Source organism: Lutjanus erythropterus, chromosome 19 (genome assembly GCF_056507025.1).
Source record: "Lutjanus erythropterus isolate fLutEry1 chromosome 19, fLutEry1.hap2, whole genome shotgun sequence".
NCBI lineage: Eukaryota > Metazoa > Chordata > Actinopteri > Lutjaniformes > Lutjanidae > Lutjanus > Lutjanus erythropterus.
The window spans coordinates 16,336,056-16,361,740 of NC_139335.1; the positions used below are offsets into that span (position 1 = coordinate 16,336,056).

The following is a 25,685-nucleotide window of genomic DNA, read 5'->3' on the forward strand; positions in this document are numbered from 1 at the left end:
GTTTTGCTTTGGGAGAATGGTTTCGGTTTTGTTTAGTGTAGGAGGTTTTGTTCTCCTTGGCTGGATTTTTGCAGTAGTGCGTGATGCGTCAACACCGCCACAGTTAAGTGCTAGAACAAAAAGGTCCTAAAGCACAAGAAACATTTATTTATTTCAAAATGAGCAAGCCAAGATATTCATGTAAAATAAACAGCTATGAGGCACTGGAGTGTAAAATGCACAGATATAATTAAACCCATTTCAGTCAAATTCAAAGGTAATCTACTCTTTACCAGATTGTCACTTTCTGAGACTTTTGCAGATAGAATGACATAGTTTTCCCTCTAAAACCTGCAGACTTTGTCTCTACCTGTTGAAAATGCAGATTCTGCTACAACAACGAATTCTCAAAAAGCATCTCTGACCCTTTGAAGTCACAAGTGGCTCAGAATGACATTTCTAAAGTCCTCAGGCCACAGTCAAAGCTGCACACATTTCTCCCTGAAAAACATCAAACTCACAGTTAAATATCTAAGTTTTATCTTTTCCTTAAAAGAAAACTGTCCTCACTAGATCTTGTGACCCTATGTGATCATTCACCAACCCTTTAGTCACCCTTTGGTGGCCTCTGTTGTGATGACGAACCCCTCAGCAGGGTGAAGAAGAGACCTGATCGTAGTCAGGGCATTTGAGGAGGGCGGGGTAGCTGGCGCTCATCTGGAGTGAAGCTTCACTCGAGATGTCGGAGGGACTTCGCCCACGCGACCAGGCCTCTGGGTGGAGGAACTGGCCCGAGTGGTCGGAGCAGTTGCTGAGGCGAGGGCGGTAGAAGCTGGGGTGACGAGGCTGGTAGATCTCCTCTGCTGTGTAGCGCTTCATGAACAGGTAAACGGACATGACGCCTGCACTCTACAGTGTATAGAGGGACACATTAGACCGCAATGAAACCAACGGATATAATTGGGTATGAAAGGGGCATCCTCAAAAAGATCAGTAATTCATGGATGGATGAAAAACTGCGTTGTCCAACAGTTTTTTACAACACAAAACTGCAAGGAATTTAGGGATTTCACACAATCAATAATATCATTAAAAGATTCACAGAATCCAGAGAAATCTCTGTACGTAAGGGGGAGGCTGAAAACCAACACTGAATGCCTGTGACCTTTGATGCCTCAGGCTGCAGTGCAATGAAAACCTACATAATTACATAAAGGGCACTACATGAGCTCAGGGACACTTTGTAAAACTGTTGTCACTAAACCCAGTTTGCTGCTCTTAGACTCTACCGATCAAAGTGAAGTCATTTATCAACAACATCCAGAAACATATGGGGTATGGTAGTGTTTAGTGCTCATGACTAAATGCTTCATCTGTGAAGGCCCCATGCAGGCATCAAATTCAGCATGAGTGTATATTTACAAAAAACAATAATGTCAATCAGTTTGAACAATGAACATCTTGTTTTGGTTACTGTGTAGGTTGAAAAGTTTTGTGTTGCTAATTACCAAAACTGCTATGTAACTAGCTGAGTACATTTTAAAGTAATCTGACCCCAACCCTGGTTATAGTGATATTAAAGTTGGTGCAGTTCTCCCCTCTGACCACTGGATGGCAGTGAACACTCACTTGACACTATACTACACTCACAGTCCATGTACAATCTAATGCACTTCAGTACAACAGCCCCGCCATAACATCTCTTTACAAAGCTCTTAATATCAGTTCTTGTTGACATTGTCAGAAATGTGAAGAAGCATCTCTAAAATCTCTTAAATGCATCATATAAGTAGCCTTGGCAAGACAGTTGTTCTGACTGCTTTAGACTGCAGATATAACTATTAACATGGACTCTAACACTGTAATGGAAACTTAAATACGCAGACCTTGCTGTGAGCAGTTTCATGTAGAAAACTACTTTCTTTCTAGGAGAAAAGAAAGTAGGAAAGAGACACTGGTTTTGATTTTTTTTTCACTGCTTTGAGCACCAGAAGCTGAGTGCCATTTAGTCCCATTATACCGAAGAGAAGGCAGACATCTCTTCAGACGATATTTCCTAAATGCGGCAGCTCACAACAAAATAATGAAGATGGATAAATAGCACCACAGGCCAGGGGAAAAATATGCATTTTGATTTTGGGGTAAATTGTCACTTTAAGTGAGACTTTGCATTTCCACTTTAAAAAGTAAGGTTTATAAATAACCACTTATTTGTGGTTTTCTGCAAAAGTAATACTTGGTGGCTGTGAAACCTCCACAAAATGTGAAAGGCTGTATGTAGACCCAGTGTTTGGTTTGTTCTTTCTTGGCTACTGTAGAAACATGGTGGTGCAACGTGGCGGACTTTTGAAAAAGACCCGCCCCCTCTGTAGATATAACTGCTCATGCTAAGGTAATGAAAACACAATGATTCTTATTTTCAGGTGATTATACACTAATGAAAACAAATATACTTATGAACATTATATTACATTTATGAACCATTCTGCCAATAAATCCCTGTAACTATTACATACTGGTCAATTGCTCACCTCAGTAAGCAGGAAGGAGATGGCAGCAAAGGCAAAGGACCAGCCATACTTGTAGGTAATATAGGCATCACTGCTCTTCGTCCTGTTCAGCATTTCATCATTAATACTGGAGATGTAGAGCACCAGACCCACCACCAGAGCCAGACCTGAGAGGTGGAGAAATTAATTCAAAACTAGGAAACGACAGAAACAAGACAAGAGAAGAAAATCAATGTACCTGATAGTGGTGCACAGAGACGCCATTATTTTTTATCTATATCAGTTCTTTTCATCTCTCTCTCTCTCTCTCTCTCTCTCTCTCTCTCTCTCTCTCTCTCTCTCTCTCTCTCTCTCTCTCTATTTAATTTTCAACAAAACTAAGTTTTGTTAACTGAACCTCACCACCACCCCCTATAAATGGGGGACATTGAACAATCAGAAATTGAAAAAAAGTTAGATATTTTAAAATATTCTTTTTTGCATTGGAAATAGAAACTGTTTCTTGATGAGTTAATCTTACTGCAGTTCATAGCACTGGAATATTACACATATACTGTGTGCTAATACTATAATATTAAAGCTACTGCAAGGAATTTTCATATTGTGTTGATTTTAGAGGCCCTGTATGGACAGAAGTGGTAGAGTGTCCTATGTAAAATTCACAAAACATAATGCCTTGGCGTAAAACCTGTTGAAAAATGAAGTAAAGCTACCCCTGTGGCGCTGAAAAATGGAGGAAGTGGGAGGATACTAGACAACATCCATGCCTGCTACAGCCTGTTCACCCTGCTGCCATCTGGCAAGAGATACAGAAGTACCTGCATACTGAGCAGCGTCTGCCCTGAAGCTGTGAGCCTCCTCAATTCATCTGCAACACTCCACCATAAATAAAAGTTTATATCTATGGCTTTTTATTCATTCAAAGATTGAAAAAGGGGGAAAAACAAGTGATGTAAAGGGCCCATACCTGTGTTTGCCCCAAAGGCCCCAAAATGAAACATGTTCTGAGGGAGGAAATATCTGCTTCCACGTCATTATTTGTGCATTCCTGAAAGATTTATAATGTATTCGGCTGCATTTCTGGTACCTGAGAGGATGAAGAAGATTCCCGAGACAAACGCCAGGATGGTGCGGTGGGGCCGAACATGTCCAATGTTGTTGAGGACAAATCCGATGAACATGAAGAAGAGGCTGACCAGAGGGAACGGAGTGGCTGAGCGGATCATCTCTGTGGAGAGAAGGAAAGCTGTTCTTTACCCTCAAAACGTGCAAAGATGTCAGTCATAACGTTAAAGTAATGATCACCATGTTTGCAGAAAGATACTTACTGACAGCCTCTAATCTAATTTCAAGGTGGACTTAAGGAAGAGTTTGTTGATCTATAGCCCACTTGGCAGGTTTACACATATTTAACAGTTCTGTTGGGAGGAAGGGGATCAATCAACCTTGAAATAAAGATGAAATATGAAAACTTGATTGTCAGCTGCTCCTTTGCTATATTTGTTCGTGAATGGAGTACAATATCAGAGCTTATCCCTCTGACTCAGTGGAGTGGATTTATCCTCCGGTGAAGCCTTGACACTGAGACATACTGAAGGACTCGTGAGGTGAATTGTCTTTCAAAAAGTATTAAGCATTCTGGAGAGGAGCAGGGCGTCAACATGAGGGTTCAAATGCCTCTGACTCATCTGTCTGGCTATATTCTGATGATTCCTAAGCTATTGAAAAACAAGTTTTTGCCATAAAAACACCACCGGCTGTTTATATGAATAACCTCGAGGAGAGACCATGATGTATTAAGCCCGAAGCTGCTGTCGGAGGTTGCAGTTGTTACTCACTGAGCACATTTACTGTGGACTCTGACGTCAGCTGGACATTCATGGGCATGATGTACGCGATGGTAAAGCAGCGACCAGACTCTTCACCTGACAAAGAAAGAGACACCCACATTTAGTTAACCCTGTAAAGCCCGTCCCTTTTGCTCTGTGGTTCAGCTGACTGAACTAAGAGCGCACAAAACCTTGGTCAACTTACCCTTATCCAACATGCATGAACTAAATAGCTAAATAAAGATGTCTCAGATTATGTACAACACTTTTCAGTAAAGTATTGATCATATTAATGTTGTTGAGGTCTCAGAAACTCATGTATCAAGTATGAAACAAATGTCCTTTGAGACAAGGTGAAGGTGAGGAGACATGAGAAAAAAAACGGAGGAATCACAAAGGTAGCGCTGTCCAAAAAGACAGGGCAGGGGTCACTACAGGGCAGACAGGAGCAAATAGACAAAGAAAAGCTTAAGCTCTACGGCTGAAATCACACAATAGATGATCTGGCGGGTAAGAATGGCTAAAGGGCAGGTATGTATCCTGTGGAGCTGAAGAGGGAATTGGGAGCATGTCTGTAGGTTGGTGTGGAGGTCAGGCAAGGCTAAAAGTTAAAAAATAAAAAGATTGGTACCACTCTTTTGTCTGTACAGTAACTATGGTGGTTATCTTAGCTTAGCATAAAAACCAGAAACAGGGGAAAGAAAGAACTAACCTTGTTCTGTCTGAAGGCAATAAAATCCATCTAATATGCTCATTAACTAAAGCGAAGTGCAAATAGGGACCAGCTGTCAAATGTAAAAAATGACTGAAAAAATAAAGAAATAAAGAAATAAACAAAATAGAATAAAATGCCTCCATGCTGCATGTCTGGCATAATCCCAAGTCAAGAGTAGATAATGACTAAATTTTCATTTTTGAGTGAACTATCCCTTTAGTATGTACACACGCATGCACGTGCACACACACACACACACACACACACACACACACACACACACACACACACACACACACACACAAAGAAGTAAAGGAAACGAAAGAGATAGTTTAACATTTTGGGAAATACACTCATTTACTTTCTTGCTGTGATTAGCTGGAGCTTGTTAGCTTAGCTTAGCATTAAGAGAATAAATGGGGAAACAGCCTCGAAAAAGAATTAATTAACATGTTATATCTCATTTATTCAATCTGTACAAAAAGCTGTCCAGGAACAGTAATTTCCTGGAGTCTCAGCTGGTTGCTTGGCAACCTAACCGCTATGAAATTAAATTTTTCCCTCAACAAATCTTTGTTAATTTATTCTACATTACTTACGCAGGCGAGCCAACACAGATAACATGCATCATGTAGAATATAAGCTATAGACAATATTATTTCTAATGTACGTAAAAGATTATTTTACCAAATGAGGCTAATATTTTTCTTTATTGTAAGACATCCTTTGTCTAAAATGATTTAAATAGACATATTCACGATGGATTTCCCTCCTTCAAACATTGGTGTCACATTTTCCTAACATTTGTCATCACTTTTCAACAGAAGTGTGAGTTAGATCACATGCTCATTATTATCACTTCAGTGTCACACACACACACACACACACACACACACACACACACACACACACACACACACACACACACACACACACTCACATACAGACACCAGGTGGAATTATCCACCAGCTAATTCTGTGGCACGACAAGATGACATCTGACTCTGGAGACGTGTGTCTTGTGTGTGTGTGCGTGTGTGTGTGTGTGTGTGTGTGTGTGTGTGTGTGTGTGTGTGTGTGTGTGTGTGTGTGTGTGTGTGTGTGTGTGTCAGGATTGTGCACTAGATGCCCGTTCCTTTATAATATGCGATTCAAACAAGGAAGAAACACAAAGACACACTTTCTATGTATCTCTTGTTGCTCTTCCTCTCACTCTCACTCTCACTCTTAAATTTGCACACACACACACACACACACACACACACACACACACACACACAGATTAAATAGTTGTGAATGTCATCATGTGTCAACGGATGCAGTGACACAGTCAGATCCCTGCTGCTGCCACACTGACACGTACAAATGACCAACTAGAACCACAAAAGGTTTTTTGGCCAAAGAAAAGAAGCTCTACAAAGAACCCATCCGTGAAGTTTTGGTTCCACCCAGAACCCACCCAGAGAATTCTATGGAGAACACCTTTATATTCCAAGGATTTTATGTATATGCCAACCAGTATGTTCTGAAAACCAATTTATATTTCAAGGATTTCATCTAGAATTTCAACAAGGATTTCAACAATCCTTGAAGAACCCTTCCTTCATAAAAGGGTTCCTCCCAAGAAGATAGCTCTGGTTAGAACCTTATTCCCTCAGGAAGAACCCTCTTTTCTAAGAGTGTAACGTTATTGCATGTATCTGTGCCACAGTCCTGATTTACAGACGATTAAAGGCCAGATTTCAGGAGCACAGAAATATGAAACTACTAACCAGCCAGGAAGCAGACTCTCCAGAGTCCAGAGTGCAGCGAGGTCTTGATGTCGGTGCTCTGGTTCAGAGGCATAATGACGCCCTCCTCCAGGTACAACCAGTAGTCAGTGCTGACTGCCACTCCCAGCAGCCCCAGGCCGCTGATTGCAAAGACGCTGCTCAGCAGTGTCAGGGCCTTCCTGCCGCACGCGCTCATGGTGACAGCTGGGGGAGCTTCCAGCGGTCGGTGGTTAAAAATAAGTCCAAGGAACAATCTGGAGGTGGAAGGAGAAAAAAAAAGGCAAGATTACTGGTTGAAATGTAGCAGGCTGGAATAATCAAATAAATAAATACATTGTGAAATAAATAATCATATGAATAAATCAAAATAAAAGCATTATTTGCATTATTATGAATTGTTATTTTATGTCCTCTCCTTCGTCTGTCTTCTTTTCACAAAAGTTTATTGCATGTCATTTTGATTTAGTTGCAGCAAACTATCCTTTTTAAATTCATTGTTTTATTTTAATAATGGCATGTCTTTATATCTCAATCAACACGAACAGGGTTGTGAAATATGTGACTGGCTGTTGCTTTGGTCTGAACCATTGACATATACAGAAATGGACAACATGACAGCTCACCAACAGTGAAGCCAAAACATTGTGATCATCCTCCGGTGGCTGGCTGTATTATAGATCATAAATCATGGGCCAATGTAAAACATCAAAATACATGTCAAATTTTCAATCCAGTTTTTCCAAATGACGGTTTCTGTCATTTTAGGTAGTTCTTATCAAAATTATTCAGCTTCAGTTCAGATCAGCTTAGTGTTAATTAGTTATTTGATGCTATAAAAAAGGAGGATTCATGTCATGATTGACAGCTGAACTACTGTGCAGACTCTGGCTCCAAATGATGTCACCAGACCAAGAAAAAACACAGACTGTGTAACAATCTACAATAAAATTTCATAAAACAAACAGACAAACAAACAAACAAACAAACAAACAAAGTGTTAAGAAGAGTTAAAGTCAAAGTGTTAGGAATGAGTTAATATTTTTTTAGATATGTTTATATGTTTTTTTTTTGGCAGGAGACAAGATTATTGACTCTCATGTCTGTACGATAAATATGAAGTTAGCTTTAAGGTCAAAATCTCGCTAATTTATATGCTAATAATGACAAAATTACACACAAATAGCTGATGAGGTGATGACATTTTATATCCAAAGGGTCAAAGGTCAGCTTCACTGTAACATCATAATGTTCAGCTCTCTATCAGTCCTCTGTAGTCCTGTAAAAATAGTGGTGACAACTGCCTTTCTCATTGGAAATTGTTCACCGGAATCATACATGTTTAGGAAGACCTTCAATTTTCCCTCAAACTACACTTGATACCTTTTATTAAATTCTTTCAAAGTTACAGGTTGATATAGAAGTAAGTTTCATATTGAATTGCTTCGAAGTCTTCTCTACATACATACATCATATAAGTATGGACATGGACGTAAACTATAACTTGATTGGCTGGTGGAGACATACAACTGCGAGGCAGTAATTCTATTTTGACTGCTCTGTTTTAAATGATGATTGACAGCTGACTTCTCACTCTTCTTAACCAGCCGCTAGGGACCAGAAGTGGTCAACTGCTTCAGTTTGAAATCTTGTTTCAGCTAGGGGCAACGTATGTGGAGCTCATGTCAGTGTTCACTGAACTTTGCAGATCTCTGCTGGTTGCACTGCAGTAGGTGCTTCATCATCTGTTCTCTGGCCGGGATCTCTTCTGAGTACACTCTTCCAGTTAAACTGTGTTCAAGTATTATTTTCAGTTTCATTTTTTTTTTACTCATTGTCAGAATGTGCAACTTTCCACTTAAAATAGTATTATTTTTAATATTTGATCCCTGGACTTCCTCCTCCTCCTCCTCCTCCAACAACAAAGTTTCATAGTCACAATAAATTCTAATTCAGTCCATGTTTCTGCTAACTCTGCCCAACCTGCCACACAAAAAGAATAATTAAGTCAATAATAAGCCTGTTTGAGCCTCTAGAGTGAGAGACATTAAATGTGCTGCAGCCTACTACTGTGAATACAAATGCTCGCATTATTTGAAATCCAAGACTGGGTTTTTGACATTTTACTGCCATGAATCAGAGCAGAATCCCTTGATAACGGCCCTTGAAGAAAAGGTGGGACATTCATAAAAGCATTCATAAGTCAGAGTGGGAATTTGGCAGACTGATCACAGAGTAAGACATCATCTACAGTGACAGGGAGATGATTTGGGTCCTGTTCAGGACACATGTGAGCGATCTATGGACAGTCTGCTAGAGGACACACTGTCAGGGACAGGCTCATTTGAATGGCCTGGTTTTAGTTGTATTGTTTATTAAATTTGTGCACTGATCTTAAAATGATAAATCAATATTTTTATTACCACACATGTGCACTTAAGATCAGTCTCAGCAAGGTCACCCCCACTCTTAGAAATAAAGGTGCTAACCTGAACCATAAAGGAACCCTTTCTGGTTCCTGGTCGAACCTTCTCTAAAGCTTCCACACAGAAACCCCAATGAGAAGTTCTACAGAGAACCTGTGGTTTCTATGGTATAATGGTTCCACCTAAAAGCTTTTCCACCAACATGGAATCAGACCCGTTCCAATTTAAGCACCTTATTTTGAACCATTCTGAGCATTTCCACCCAAAATAAACTGGTTTGGAACAGAATAAAAATTTGGTTCTCAACAGGAACCAAAAATTAGCAGGTTTTCCTTGGGAACCAAAATGGGTATTTTGTATTCTGTTGGCTGTTGTGGCTTGTGTGGCGCCCTCTGTTGATGACATCCTTGTTTACCATCATTCCATTTTAAACTGGTGGAAACATGGGCTGGTTAACTACATAGCAACAAGGTTCCAAGGAATTTGGATTGGATCTAGTTTAAGAACCTGAGCTTATGTGGTGGGAAAGAGCCCCCTGAGGATCCTGTTAAGGGTGCTAACAAGAACACAAGCAGGGGGGTGCTACCAAGAAACTTTTTATATTCAAAGTGTTTTATCCAGAATCAATGACAAACTAAAACAAGAAACAGAAACAAAATTATCTAGTTTGCTTGAAATAAATCCTTAATTCACCAAAATATTCACATTTTTACAATTTGAGAATGTAAGAAGGCATAGAACAATTACAAAAATAAAACTTCCATATGTTTTTTTTTCTTTTGTCAAAGTCACAGGGAGCCACAGGAGAGGGAGGGCAAAAGAGCCACATGTGCTGAGCCGCAGGTTGCTGATCCCTATCTAGTTAAGTTCCCTGTTCCAGGTGAAACCTTTATATAAGGTTCTACCAGGAATCAAAAAGAGTTCTCCCCTGGGGGGACAAGACGAAGAACCCTATATGGTTCTAGTTAGCACCTTTATTTCTAAGAGTGTAAAATCCTGCATATGCAACTGTGTGCACCTGTCTTTGAGCTGCATTAGAGGGAGAGTCATAATAAGTAATTATGCATCTCTGGGCTTGAATTCCCACCTATGGTTCTTGTATATCAGTGCAGTCCCATAGTATGGACATCAAAGAACCCTCTCCCCATTGTATTTCCATCATAAATAGCTATACCTTAGTTTAAACATGTATAATTTTGATAGTGTTTGGTACACTCCGTTCAGGATCTTAAATCAAATGAGTCTGGTTTTCAGATCTCTGGACATCTTTTTTGAAATGTCTTAACATCAGATTCCACTCCTCCTCTGCAAGCGATATGCCCAGATCAGACTCCCACACTACTTCAAGAGCAGAGGCAGAATCATTTGAAGCAACGAAAAATTATTGAGCAATAATGAGATGCTTTGTGTCCAACCCCAAAAACCTGAAGTGTCTGCAGTGGGGGGAGGTATGGAGGGAGATCCAAATGTTTGTACAAGGAGATATCTAAGATGTAAATAACGCTGCATGCCAACAAGTTGAGGCTTCTGTAAAAAAAAAAAAAAAAAAAAAAAAAAAAATCCATAGCCAACTTTAAATGTGAAGTAAATATATTAATACAAAAATACAGAAATACATTTCACTTATCAAACAGGCAGAATTATTATTATTATTATTATTATTATTATTATTTGTTTTTCTCACGTTATCATCTAATTTTAATTGCCTAATTTTTCTAATTTTACTGTCCTTTGCACTGAAACATAATTTCCAACATCAGTCATACATTTGTATATAAATTATTAGGCTAAGCAGTAATTTGTCGCAGCCGATATAAAAATTATTAAGTGTAGTTTTCATAACAACTCAATGTCAAAGCTGAATCACCGCGGAGTCCAGCGCATCCATGCGTCTATGACAGAAGCTTTATATGTCAATAAAATACTACAAATACATTTTATTTAAAACAAAAAAGATTACTATATACACGTATGTAGTAACCACGCCATGTAAAGTAAATAATATGAGACTATAACATTCAGACACTTAATAAAGGATCCATAACTTACTGTTTGATGTAATCTATCCACTGTCTGCGCTCTGATTCCCGCACTTGGATCAGAGATCGTGCTGAAAGTTGTGGATTTAAAACCTGCAGCCGGTGAAGAAGGACTGTGTGTCGGTTTCTCCGTCGGTTTGCTCGCAAATTCCTTCAGGAAACTGTAAAGTGACCGAGAGGCGATGCAGCAGCAGCAGCAGCAGCAGCAGCAGCAGCACGTCAGCTATAACCAACTGAACAAACCGCGTCAGACGAGCTGCTTTCAGCTGCTGAATGCAAATACAGTGTGTGTGTGTGTGTGTGTGTGTGTGTGTGTGTGTGTGTGTGTGTGTGTGTGTGTGTGCGTGCGTGTGTGTGTGTTTGTCAGGACCAAGGACAGCTCCCCTCAGCTGAGACAGCTGCCTGCTGAGGTGATGTATTTCATAAGTTTTATTTCGAGTACCTGTGCTGCAGGTGACTCATATGAGCTGAAAACTTGAGGTGTGTGTAGCTGTAGATTTCTACACATAGAGGGCACCTTCAGAAGGTTGTTTTATAGAGACGTTCACCTCAAAATCCAAATATGCACACTTTTCTTCTTGCCTGCGGTGCTACATTTGTGTCTGGGCTCTCCAAGACATTTGGAAAAACTAAATAGCAATGTCTCTTTCCAGAAATCATGACCTGTTTACTGAAAATAATCCACAGACCACATGGATGAACTATCATCTTTCCATAGCGTTTACCAAAATAACTGGAAAGTGCCTTTGAGTTTAAATCTTAAATAATGATCTAAACTTTAAAGGAGAAATCTGTTTACCGTAATAAATCATAAAATGACCATTATATGTTAGCTAAGCTAAGTTGAAATACTAGTTTCTCAGACAACGTTACAGCTTCAGTGTCCTTTGCAATTTATATTCTGGTCAGTAACTTGTGGTTTAGTTTGCCTGTTTTACGTTGATTAGAGTTCAAATTTATGCAGTGTTCACTGAATGATTTAGTGTCTGTTTATGAGTCATAAGAAATAATGAATAATCTTTTAGAAGGAGAAGACTAATTTATTGTTTACTGCGGTGAAATTGGGCAAAATGTTAATAGAGTCTGCCAGGCAATAAGGCAGGCAGAGCAGTGGGACTTTGTTTTCAGGATAACAGGGTTAGCTTTACATTGACAGACAACTGACAGCCATGGACATCTGATCAAGTTACAGTCCTCGTCATTATCAAATCTGTGCTTGTCTTGGACTCCTGCAGTGTTCCTGCAGCCTGCCTGAGCTTCCTCAAACATAGGGAGGGGGATCACAGATGGTGTATTAAACAGGATTTTAAGCTATCTAATATACCGTACTCTGGCTCCAACTTACTATTTGGACTGCAGTACTCATTTTTGGACGCACAGTTGTTGCATATAACCACCAAAAGCCACTTCAGACTGAATGCTTAATATTTTTCATACTTTATTTATACACAGTATTCATCATACCACAATGAACAGAGGAACAAGAAGAATCAGGTAAACAAAAGCAGGGGCAGTGAAGGGAAACACATACAAACATCCCTGTGGCTTTAAGTGTAGCTTGTAGTGGTTCTGTACCCTGACTGGCCTGACATTTGATTATCTCTGTCATGGGTCCAAAGGTTGTTTTTCAATTCTCAATGTGAGACATGTAAACATTCATTTCTCTCTTCTTAACATTAAATCTCGTTTTGGTCCAGATGTGACAGCTGCAACATCAGTCTACATGTTAACTGACCCTTCCTTAATTCTGCCACTTTTCACTTTGTGCTCCAGTGACAATTACGATATCTTGGTACCTCAGTCAACTTTCTCCTTTTCCTGTTTTCTGCACTTAAATATGCGCTGTGCCTTGTCTGAGTTGAAAAGACAACCAGATTTTGGAGATGCTGCAAAGACATTGCTGGGAAACCTCTAAAAATGACGTATATTCACATCTTAAACTCGCTAATGTAAGCAAAACGCTAGCTGACAAGCTAGTTAATCTGCATAAATCATTAGCTAACTTGTTTGCTAGAGTTTTGCTATCAACTTAACAAGATATGACCCTATATGTCACTTTTACAGGAAAGGGAAAAGGTTGAGTGAGGTACCAAGTTTGCTCAACTTTTATTGAAGCACAGAGCAAAAAAGGGGCGGGACTTAAGTAGGGTCAATTCAGGGGTTAAAAGCTATAGCTTTGCTAAATTTGGCAGTTTTATGAAGCCTCACTGTTGTAGCTTTGTGTGCCTCTCAATAAAAAAAAAACACTGCTGGACACACACCTGACTGGAAACAAAAAGACTCAGTTTGGCACCAGTGAACAAAAAGCCAACAGCAGCGTTTTACATGTTATTTGTCTGTTCATAACTCAGCTTTTTAGTTAAACAGGTTGGGATACATGACAGCGAGTGGGAGAAAGCGCACGATGCTCGTTGGACGGGTTCGTCTCATTCTGTGGAAACTCCATGCTCCACACCACAGGAGAGGTGGGGGGGGGGGGTCTCTGTATCATGCAGGGGTCTTTCTCATGCTTAGACCAGGCCTCGCCTCACGCATGCACACAATATACGCAAAAAGGAAAAAGACATGTTTCAGCCACCGAGGGCTCTGAAATCCTCATTTACCATTACTCGGTTATGAATTACAGAAGAAGTCAGCCCTGAGATGACCAAGGCAAGAGGGGGTTCAACAGTTTCACGCACAGTAGGTGCTGCATATTCTCCATGACACTGAGTAGTAGAAAACAATGGGTAAATAGTGGAAATACATATAACAAGGTTTGCTGATACCAAAGCTACCAAAGTTTCAGACAAACGTTCTCATATACTCTTCTTTAGGGGTAATCTAAACATAGAAATGTTCAAACTGTCTACGGTAGTAAAAGCACATTCAGTTCTTAGTATAAAATCTGCAAGTAACTTCTCTTTTTGAAACATCTCTTTGAAACATATTTACAAAAAAAAAAAGAAGAAAAAAAGAAAAGAAAAATCAGTTGACATACAATAGAGGGTTCAGTATGGAAGCCTTAAGAGGCAAGTGTTGAAAAAAACTGGCAATCCATTTTCTAAGTCTGATCTAAATTGTTTTCTCTTCTGAATTTATGACTTCAGAACAGGTGACATTTTTTTTAGTTCTTTGAGTTATGTAACATTTCTGCAACAAAGTGTCTAAAAAAAGCTAGATCTGGGGTATATATTTTGTTGCGTTGTGTATTTACATTATCCCAAATGTTTCCAGCAATTTTCAAATGCAGAGAAATGCAGAATGTATTCAGTGTTACAGTGTGATTCCTGCCAGCCATTGTTAACCAGTTGACCTAACTTCTGGGAAAACATGGGACATGCAGGATACGTCAGCTGCATCTTTACTTACTGTTTTAATGTGAGAGAGACCAGTAGAGGTAGGATTTACATATTGTGCTTTTAAAATACTATTTTTCATCTGTGAAACAGTTTGGAGAAAAATGATTTGTAGGGGAAAAAAAAGTATTATTTTTTTGTTGTGTTTGTTCTGTTGGCTGCCAATATTTGGTGCCGATTAAAATACATTTCTAGCCTAAAGAAAGACGTGGCAATAATGTTACATAACTTGCTAACATACAATACACAGTATGCACCCTGTGTTTAGAGCTCATGGAGAAATTACTTCCAGGTCTGAAAAGTGAAGCCAAGGCCTTAAACCAGCATTTTTTTTCTAATGGCCAGCAGGGAGCGACTTCACTGGTTGCAAAAAGAAGTCCGATCGTAGAGTCTTATGGCAAAGTTATCCTACTTCTCCTTTGATTTCTGACCTCAGTAAACATTTCCATAATGAGTTTATGGTCTCAATCACTGGTTCAAGTCCAGTTCCTCTATACAGCATAATGTTCATTTTGTAAATTATGACCCAATTTAGAGTAAAATATTAGGGTGGGGCTACAAGTCAATTGACAAGTCATTATCAGGAAGTCCGTTCACTCAAATATGCATCAATATTCCATTATTCCATTGTCTATTTCTCACTTAAAATGTTTGGCATCTGTTTGTCCTTCTGCTGTCTTTGGTAGCGGATCACTTCAGCTTCTTGTGGCAAAAATGAATATTACAACAACAAACCTCACCCGTTTTCACAGATGACAACTTGGAAAAAAAACTGATCATGAAAAAACTTTTTCCCTCTCTGTTTAATAGAACAAAAAACAAACATTTTAGATTAGACTTAGAAAACGAACCATCAGAATGATTTTCCCCTCTCTTTCCTCTCAGGTCCTCCATAGGTTTAGACATCTCTCTGGACATAAAAGTTTAGCTAGAACATAAAACAGGAACAAAACCTTTTTTCCTGTAACAATAAGAAACTTTTCTTCAGAATAAGACTCCTCAAAACATACAACAATTATATATTAACATAGTTTATATCATAATACTAAACTTTACAATGATACCAGACGTGTACTGCATCCTAGAGTCTACTGCTCATACAGAGTCAGAAAATAAGCATGCAACAGAGATCTGCTTTGTGCATATGGAAATAGCATCTTTATATTTTAAAACACTGTCTCTTTTGATCCACAGTTTTCTGACCCTATAGACTGAACTCATCCTGAACTCACCCGCTGCACTGAAAAAGGCCTGGACAGCTTGTAACTGTAAGCATAATGTGCTTCTGTTTCTCTAAGTTGAGTTAGATATAGTGTAGTTCCACGTCCTACAAAACAACAGATACAAACGATCCCTGTTCAAGGGGTTTTAGTGTGTTTGGAAAGCCAGAGGGGAAAAAACATTACAAGGACTTCAAGAATAGAAATGTTGTTTTTCCACTTCTACTTTGGCACTCAAGTAACAGTATACTACCTCTTTTTTTTTCTTTTTTTTTGTATATAAATATAAAATATACGTGTAGCGGTTCAGAAGTAGATAAAGCCGAGACAGAGCAGAAAAATATGTTCCGTTCTTGTCGTGCATTGCAGCTTGTTGCGTAGTAAGACGGGGCAACGTGAGTGGGATGAGAAGGAAAAGATCTTGCATCTTTAATACCTAATGAGATAGTAACTGATAGACACATTCATACACGAGAAAAAGGCTGCAGGTTTGGAGAAAAACACAGATACAGAATAAAGAACAAATCATGAGATGTTTTGGGAAAATTATGCAAAAATATCAGTGCCATGTACTGTACTTTCTCCTCCTCGCCCACCAACATCGTGTTAACACTTGGCGCCACTCTCCTCAGTCATTTCTGTACACAGAAATTGATAACTAGTAGACAGAATACTGTAGAGGATGACATGAGTGGGAGTTTGGAAGGATCCTGTAGTCAGCGACAGTCCATGCTTCTGTGTTTCTCTGCTCACTCCTCATACCACGCTGTGCAGGGATGGATGGATGAACTGCGGGTTCATGTAGGAGAAGCCTGCGAACTCGCTCTGGTCGATGTTGGCGATGACCAGCTGGTCAGGAGGGGTCAGCACGGGCTGCGTACGCGTGAAGAACTTGTCGAAGTTTTCTGCTCCTTTGCCACACTGAAAGAGATTTTGGGAAAAAGGAGTCAGATGTAGGAAGAATCATCATTATAAACTGTAGAGATCATGAAATAGGACATGTGTGTGCAGCAGACTGCATCTTAAACCTGGATTCTTTCTAATGGCCAGAAGGGGGCGCCTCCACTGGCTGCAAAAACAACTTCAGTTGTATAGTTTCATACAAAACTGATCCTACTTCTCACTGGATTTATGACCTCAGGAAACAGTTTCCTAATGAGTTTATGGTCTCAATCGCTAGCTTAAAGTCTTTAATACAGCATGATGTTCATTTTGCAAATTATGGTCCCATTTAGAGTAAAATAGATGATAAAGCAGGGTATACTTGGTGCACGTATTTCTGCATGTTTTCTGAAAGCTTACGGATATGGACAAAACAGAGCAGGACCTCCAGTAGTCATGGAGTAGTGTAGCAGTGCAGGGATTTTTTTTTCCCCAGGATGAATAAGGCATAACTTTACCCAGTCACACTCCCCACGCCTAAACCTACTCAACCTAAATGACCCAAACCAATGAAGACAACAGGAACTAGCCAGTCAGAGTCAAAGTTGGGCAGGCTATGACTTTGCTGTTCTGGGGAACATTTTTTTTACACCGGTAGGGGCTGCAGGTCATCAACAACTGCTGGGCTAAAACAAGTCTGGCCTTTCCACATAAACAACTTTGCTGCACCCACTATGCGTCTACGTGGTCACCATGTCGGAGTGGTCAAGATCTGCTAGTAAAAAAATAAGAGATACAGACCTCACTACAGAATCAAATGTAACTTGTTTGATTCTGAACTGATTTTCATGAACTTTGGTTTGTTATAAATGTCAGAATTTGATCATGATCCTGGTCACTTGTTGGAATTAAATTCAGTTTCTGGGGATGATCTAATCGACTCTATAGCAAAACATTAACATTTTGAATTGACACAACTTGCAGACTGGAATGTAAAACATTACAAAAAGAGGTTTAGTTGGCAGTAAAAGGATGGTGGAGTCATGATTAAAAGGGTTTTCCTCATCAGTCTTTTATTAGAAAGATTCCCAGCAGTCCCAGAGGGAAGGTGGTGCAGGGAAACGTTGAAGCCCGACGTGTAGCCGGGCAGAAGTTGTAATTAGATTAGGAGCTAACCCTACGCATCCATAGTGGAGGTCATCAGCATCAGTGTGCAGCTCAGCTTGGGGCTGTCATGTGTCTCAAGCAGTTGAATATATATGGTTATTGCTGCGTGTCAGGCACAGTATCAGCACAGTCACGACACTTTCACAAGGAAACAAGACACATTCCTCCAGAATGAGTAATGCACAACAAAAACAAATCTGGAGTTTACCGCGGATTTCAGCACCTGCTGTTTGCGACACATTTTCTCAGGAGACGTATCAGCATGTCAGCTTTTTTTCAGCTGCTCTGTAATATTACAGAAGCCAAGCCATAAAGCCTCAGATGGATCTTTTGTTTTGCCAGTCCCCTCAGACCAATTAGTGACGCAGTGTACGAGCTCACAACTGTGATACGCCACACAAAGCCCCCTGAATGGATGGATCCGCTTTTAGCAATTTTTTCCTCCCCCCTATGTGAGTGGAGACAGATACTTCCGCTGTGTAACCCTGCATTTAATGCAGCCCTTGTGTGGAAGTAAAGGGAAGTCTGCTCTTAGAGAGCTATTTTTAATCCTCTGTGGCAGCGCTTCTGTTGCTGTGGGCGCTGTGGGCGACGAGGGGATGGAGGACGCAGGGGTCCACAAACAGAAAAGGAGTGTTTTGTGGTGACAGGAGGAGGTTTACGTGTCGGGAGGTGGAGGGCATGTGTCAGTGACGGCATGGCTGGTGGCTGCAGCTGGGATCCAGCCTCTGGCTCTGCTGGTTGTATAGAAACCATTACACTGAGGGAAGATGAATGGGAACACAGGCGTACAATACGCAGCCACTCATACACACTTAATGACTCTCTAAGGAAGTATTTCAATTCTTCAACAGCAATCCATTCAGGAATCACAAACATTTCCTGGTGATTTGATATTTTTAGCACACAGAAATGTCAAAAAAAAAAAACTAAACAGGAGCATGACATAAAACACACGACAGGATATTTTTATGGTCATTAGTTTCTGTCATCGTCCATCGTCTCTTTCTGCATCTGGAAATATCCTCCTGGTTTACTCTGAACTTACACATATAGGCCATTTCTACCTCTGGGCTGCGGAGCAAATGTTGCTCAGTGGAGCTTAAGGTTGTGGATATAAACAAATGTTAACCCTCTATTCTAGGCATCATCATCATCATCTTAAATAGCAAACTGATTTTACAAACAGTTTAATTTAATCTAATAGTTATTTTACTGCTTAACATTTAAATAATGTTTATATATGATTTATAAATAATTTACTAAGCAATTGTTAAGTTTTATTAATATTAGTTGCCATCCTTATAGATGCACTACACAGTATTTATTACCATTTACAAAGTATTAAAAACATCACAGAAATCTACTTGCCCAAAACGTTGAGGCATTTTACTTGCCCCTTACTGTTGACTTTACAATAACCATCCAGGTAATCAATTTATCCACTTCTCTCTCAGTGACCCTCCGCTTCAAACTATAACGCTGCAAGTATCCCTGCATCAGTTACACATGCAGGTCTCTGCAGCCATGATATAAAAATAATACGAGCAGACTTTCAAATTAAGGGGAAAAAAACTACTATGGTATGTTTAAGAAAAGATCATGCTTTGCATTAAAATAAGTGTATAAGTTGCTGGATTAGTCAGTAAACTGCCATGTGATTTTGTAAACTTTTGTTGAAAATGTACAATATCACAACATATATCACTATAACATTCAATATACAATGATAAAGGATGACTGAATGTTCAATTTAATGTTCTTAAATAATTTTGGCAGCCCAGTTGTACATATGTAAACATCTGGATAAACACACATACACACTCAAGTCATCACTCACCACTTTAGGTTTAAATGGCGGCTGGATCTCTCTGTTTGCCAGGCGCTCCCAGTCGATGCGTCTGAAGAAGGCCTGCTCCCTGATGTCCCTCTCCCCCTCTGGGCCACAGCCGAGACGCTTCGACGGGTGCTTGGTCATCAGCTGGTGAGAAACAGAAGAGGAGGGATTAGAAGGTGTAACAGAGAAGACAAAAGATAAAAATAGTGAAGCAGAGAGAGGAGGAGGAGGAGGAGAGAAGGTGTGTAAAAACTGAAGCTATCAAGGATCCACTTTTTTTTTAAATCTTTGCTTCTTATTGTACCATCACACTATGCAGAGCCAGACTGAAACTTACGCTGTTTTCACTCATCCAGGTTTAAAATAGTCACAGGAAATTATGCTGCCTTTTCCCGACTCCATTTTTGATTCAGCAGCCACTTTTAATTTTGACCATGAATCATTTTTGCAAATGAGATGTGAAGCAAACAATGAGAGGGATCAGGATTATCTCTTCTGTCAGCGGCTCTGAGATGATGAATGATATTTTTCGTGGCGGTATGCAGCTACAGGGTGTAATATTATAATAAATGAAGGTGGGGTATGTTATTAAAAGACTTGGACTGTGCCTGAATCTTAATTGAATCTTCCCCTGGTGTGTAAATTGACTCTGAAAACTCATTTCCTTGTTGGTAAATAATCATCATGACAACCATTATGCTGTTTCATTATGACAACGTCTCAAAAGTGATGCACTGGTATGAGAGGAACAGGTATCCGCTAAATAAAGAAATGTTTTTGAAAGCCATGGAAATTGGTGACTCGACTGTGTTGAGGGAAGATTTTGATGCCAGAGCATCGTGTAAAATGTTTAGTTTAGGCTCCTTAGTTTAGACTAGGGATGTAAGAAGATATGTAACAATATTGCAGTATTAGAATAAAAAACGTCTTAATACTGCGCACTGTATCTTTCGTGAAATGACGTGGTTAATTATTTTATTTTATGATTTTTATTTTATTCTATAAAATCGGCTGGGACAGACTGATGCTTTGTTTTTTTGTTTTTTTTTTGCAATTGCACATACATAATCCATGAATTCAAGCAATATTTTGCACGGGCTTAGGTCATGACTGGCTATTTTTATTTTATTTCATTAAAGAAAGAAAGCAGAAGCATTTTAAGTTAAAAGGAAGAACAAATTTTACACAAACAAAAAATGTAAAATGCAGAGAATGTATTTGTGTATGCTGGCTCAGTCAGTAACATTATGTAATATTGGGCTCAATAAATAAAATCTGACTTGAATTGCTGGCTTAGCAATCTTCTTCCAAGTAATAAACTTTTTACAGTTTATAATTTACACTACTACTGAATATTTTTAAAAGCAAACATTTTTAGATTAAAGAAACGCTCCAGGAGTTTTATAAATCTCTCTACTTCACATTAGGAGTAAAAGGCATCTTCAAATTGATTGCTTTGTTTCACTAATAGTGGAGAAGCAGTATAAAAAATCCAATTGAAAGACATTAATAAGTTGCATTATTGGAAATGTAGGATCCAGGGTTTTTAGAGTTTAACCCATACTGAGTGACAAAAACTCTTTGTGGTTGAAATGCTGGCATGCCTGTGTAAAATTAAAGGTACTTACCCCCTTGCAGATGGACACAGCTTCTTTAGACATGGACTTAGGGTAGGACACGTTGTGCTCCATGATGGACTGGAATAGCTCGTCTTCATCCTCTCCATCAAACGGTGGCTGAAGAAAAACACAGTGTCACAAAGTTAAGGTGAAAGTGGGGTGTCATGATAACTTAGATCTCCAGGGTTGTTCTGTGAAACCTGACAAGATGCTGAGGTGACAGAGTCAGCAAGGCGAGCTGAGCAGTGGGAGCAGACGTGGGCGTCACATCTGTGCGTTAAATCATTGTCTTGTACTTAAAGGTATTTTAGTTAGTGGTCTTGTGTTGTTCGTGGGTGGCGTATGTACCGCAGGTCACTTTGACTGCACAAAATAGTGATTTGGATCAGTCATTCAAGATTCGTGATCCATCCTCAGTAAGAAAAATATCCTCTTCTTAACTGTTGCCTGGAAACTGGGAACCTAAAATTTTCCTTTTCCTTTTCTGTAAGTGTCTCAATATTTCACTCGTCAGTCAAGATGACTGACAAGTGAAATTTATACAAACTTCTATTTGCACCAGTTTTCCGATGTTCTCTAATTCATTCATGGTACATAGTGATAGTACATAGTTTTTCTCTTCATCATATGGCTGTGCTCTCTGTATTTATTAGAGCTGCAACTAGCAATTACTTTCATTAGATTCATACAGAAAGAGAGAAATGCCCATCAGTTTCCCACAGCTCAGGGTGACGTCTTGACTCTGAAAATCCAGAACTCAAAGATACAAAACAGGGAAATGCAAAAAATCCTCCCATTTGAGAAGCTGAAACCTATCAACGTTCTGTAGTTTTGCTTAATAAATTACTTAAATCAGTTATTGAAATTGCTGGCATTACAGCACATCTCTGTAGACATGCACCACTAAATACATATTTCTAATTGAGGAATGATAATGGACCCTTCCCAAATCCTGCCTCTTTTTTTTCCGTGCTTCAATAACGGTTGAGCAAGTTTAGTTCTCAGCAGAACCATCATCTCTGTCCTTTCCTGGAGGGAACAGGAGAGGGGTAAACTGACTGCTACCGGAGCACAGAGTAAAAAGCAGTGGGACTAAGGAAGGTTCTATTAAATAAAAACCTGTAAGGATCACAACTGTTGCAGCAAAACAACAACACATTACCTGTCCTGCGAGCATCTCATACAGAAGAACTCCATAAGCCCACCAGTCCACTGATTTTCCATAAGGCTGGTATGCTATAATCTGACAAGGAGAACAAGGGAAAAGATTCAAAACTTTATCAGAACATACACACACTACCTCATCAGGTGTGGTTACACAGGCTCCATGATAAAAGATGTCTTTATTCTTGCCGCCAAAGTCATTTTCAAACTTGTCTGTATTCTGACTACAGGCAGGCAGAGATGACTGCTGCTGTGTGACTTACAACCCTGGAGAGCTACTGTATGGATATCAGAGAAACTGTGAACTGTAGCACTGACAGTAGCATTTCTCTCATCTAAACTCCAACCAAATGAACCACCATTAAATACAGTCAGCTATTTTGAGCTGCCATAACAAAGACGCTTTCTCCAACCATCCAATTTGCCATCCTACACCTCCCTCCCACACACAGTCTACACACATACACACACACACAATAATAATCATGCAGACACACAAGCAAAAGAGCTAAATCACAGCTGCACTCGCCTTTAAAACACAGAAACGCAGCAATTTAAACAGTTCACAAAGTTACAATTTGTTGCTCGGGTTTCTTTCTGCACCCACACATGACATGCAAGAGTTTATATCTCTTTCTTGGAACACTTAATCAGAAAATTCTGGGATGCAAATGGGTTTGCAAGTTTATTTCTTAGTATTTTGCTCAGATTTAAAACCAAAATGCTTCCAAGGTCAAAGCAGCACAGATTTCATGCTATTAAGACATGAATTTAACTCAGGGAGGCTATTAAAAAGGCAAAGAGATGGCTCAAGAAGTCATTATGAAGGCATTAATATCTGGTGAAAAAAATGTAATTAAATTAAGTTTGCTATGAGAAACCTGAAGTAAGGGCTTCCCTCAGCTACCACCTGTGAGACACTGTGCTCCCTCATGAGTCAGTACAGACAGATGGGAGTGGAAACACACAGAAGTCCATACAGTATACTCATATTACCAAACAGACAAACATAACTCTAAATTTTCTTTATTTGCTGGGAGTTGCTTGATACTTCCTCTGAATTGTTGATAGAGTAGGATACAGTATAAAGATCAGATGTAAGTGGAAGCATCTGAATTTGTATTTTGGTCTACACTTTTATCCACCACTACATCTATATACTGTACTGTAACTATATATTCATATACAGTATATCAAGTGTTAAAGTGAAGCTTGAATACAAACTGATTGCTCTATCTTGCTGTCAACAAACATATCAATAGCAGTAGTATTGTTTTTTTGCCCCAAGTTTCTACAAATTTTGCAATAATATCGTTATCATGATTTTTGGCCTTTGACCTTAAAAAATCTAATAATTTCATCCTTGAGTCCAGATGAACATTTGAGCCAGGTCTGAAGAAATTACACCATGTTGTTCCTGAGATTTGATTTTCACAAGAATGGGAAGGACAGACAACCGGAAAACAAAAAAGTTTTTATATTTTGCAGGCAACAACGTAACCAATTTGCTTTAACATTTTTGCAATAATAAGGTTCTTTATCATTCCAGAATTGTTACTAACACCATATTTTCATGTCCCAGGTGCTACTTTATTGTCCCCAAATCAATTGGACAGCCTTAATTTTGAGGGCTGGCTATGTCCCATCTTTCCAAACAGAAATAAGGATACAGAGCTCTCTAAAAAGTTGCCTGTACCATTCATTGGTTATTTAACCTTTATTTAACCAGGAAGTTCCTTGAGATTAAAATCTCTTTATCAAGGGAGACCTGGCCACCGTTATCATGAAGTCAGGAGGGTTAGTTACATGATTTGGCTTTAATAAAACCTGAGTAAAAGCTGTTGCAAGCTCACAGAGTTGTGAGTACAGATTAAACTGGTTAGTTGTGGTTCTGTTCTGTAGTTATTTGACGCCTTCACAGTTGACACAATTTTTCTAAACTACTTTTATTTCTACATGTTTATAATTCACTCTAAATCTTGACTGCAACTATTAACTTCAAATAAATTTTCATTTTCAAATAGTCACAGTTATTCTGAAAGAGACGATGTACAATAGATCCATTTTAAGAGACTAATCAGACAGAGTCATAACTGCGAGCAGGGGAAAAAAGACTTTTTTGGCGTGGGATTTCAAGTGTGAAGAACTGTAGTAAACATGCATTGTCCCTTGATAACATAGCACACAGCAAACATCAATTCTGACAAGTCTGTGAGGCAATGTGACAGACAAGAGATTGCTTGCTTGCTGCCTCGTCTTCACAGGTACATGCTGGACTGAGTGGTGTTGTAACACTGCACAATAAACATACACTGACTGGAGAGTCTGTGTCATTATTGTTGCAGTCTGGAGTCATTCATTGCTCTTTCAGATTGGATTTTGTTCAATAAATACAAGAAATCAGTAACATATTTGCTCAGGGCTTGTTTTTGAATAATGGGAAGTGAAGGACCGCTGTTGAGTTCTTTCCTACAGTTTCATTTCAAGTGAGCATCTTTTGCTCCCCATGATTAGTAACATGGCTGAATACCCTGTGAAAGCCACTACTCGGTGATCTCAATGCACCGAGCATGTTCAGGTGCACTACAACTGAAATTATAGTGGGAAAGAAAGTGGAAAGATACTGAACAGATCGATCCCTCAGTTGTTGTTGTGTTATCCTCTCTGTAATCCGGACATCTCATTCTCACCTCTGGTGCGATGTAGTCCGGGGTGCCACAGAAGGTGCGTGTGCTCATGCCTTCGTACATGTTCTCCTTACACATGCCGAAGTCGGCAATCTTGATGTGGCCCTCGGAGTCCAGCATCACGTTGTCAAGCTTCAGGTCCCTGCAGCAGAGGGAGGCTGTGAGCATTTAGTCTAAATGCATTTTTCTGTTTAAATTTATGAACACATCTATCCATCCATCTATCTATCTAAACTGTCTCCTCTCTGACTCACCCACCTGTAGATGATTCCCTTTCGGTGTAAGAAAAATAAACCGACAGCAATCTCTGCAGCATAAAACCTGCAAAAAAGCAAATAAATACATCAGGGAAGTGGTTTTGATAAATACAAGAAAGGGGTGCATATGAATCCCTCAATATAAATTTTAATTGAACACTCTATCTAAGCCTAAATTGCGTAATAACATAAGATCCTGTGTGATAATAATGACTACTTCATAAGTTAGGAGGTTTCTGTAAAACAG

General features: G+C 39.3%; 2 protein-coding genes across 3 annotated transcripts in view; both read right to left on the reverse strand.

Moving 5' to 3' along the window:
* Positions 1 to 234: 234 nt before the first annotated feature.
* On the reverse strand, positions 235 to 11,499 carry cacng5b (calcium channel, voltage-dependent, gamma subunit 5b). Its single transcript, XM_084744040.1, has 6 exons — positions 11,278 to 11,499; positions 6,806 to 7,059; positions 4,328 to 4,414; positions 3,577 to 3,717; positions 2,511 to 2,656; positions 235 to 888 (listed from the first exon to the last, which is right to left on the reverse strand). The coding sequence occupies exons 2-6, from the start codon at positions 6,999 to 7,001 to the stop codon at positions 628 to 630; spliced, it is 831 nt and encodes a 276-aa protein (XP_084600166.1). The 5' UTR covers positions 7,002 to 7,059; positions 11,278 to 11,499; the 3' UTR covers positions 235 to 627.
* A 1,182-nt stretch (positions 11,500 to 12,681) lies between these two features.
* Positions 12,682 to 25,685, reverse strand: part of prkcab (protein kinase C, alpha, b) — a 132,064-nt gene continuing 119,060 nt past the window's right edge. For both annotated transcript variants that reach the window (XM_084743486.1, XM_084743487.1), the window contains 6 exons: positions 25,440 to 25,502; positions 25,185 to 25,323; positions 22,493 to 22,573; positions 21,340 to 21,447; positions 19,715 to 19,855; positions 12,682 to 16,746 (listed from right to left, as the gene is read on the reverse strand). In XM_084743486.1, the coding sequence (XP_084599612.1) occupies positions 16,582 to 16,746; positions 19,715 to 19,855; positions 21,340 to 21,447; positions 22,493 to 22,573; positions 25,185 to 25,323; positions 25,440 to 25,502 (697 nt within the window). In that variant the 3' untranslated portion in view covers positions 12,682 to 16,581. The remainder of the gene's footprint in view (positions 16,747 to 19,714; positions 19,856 to 21,339; positions 21,448 to 22,492; positions 22,574 to 25,184; positions 25,324 to 25,439; positions 25,503 to 25,685) is intronic.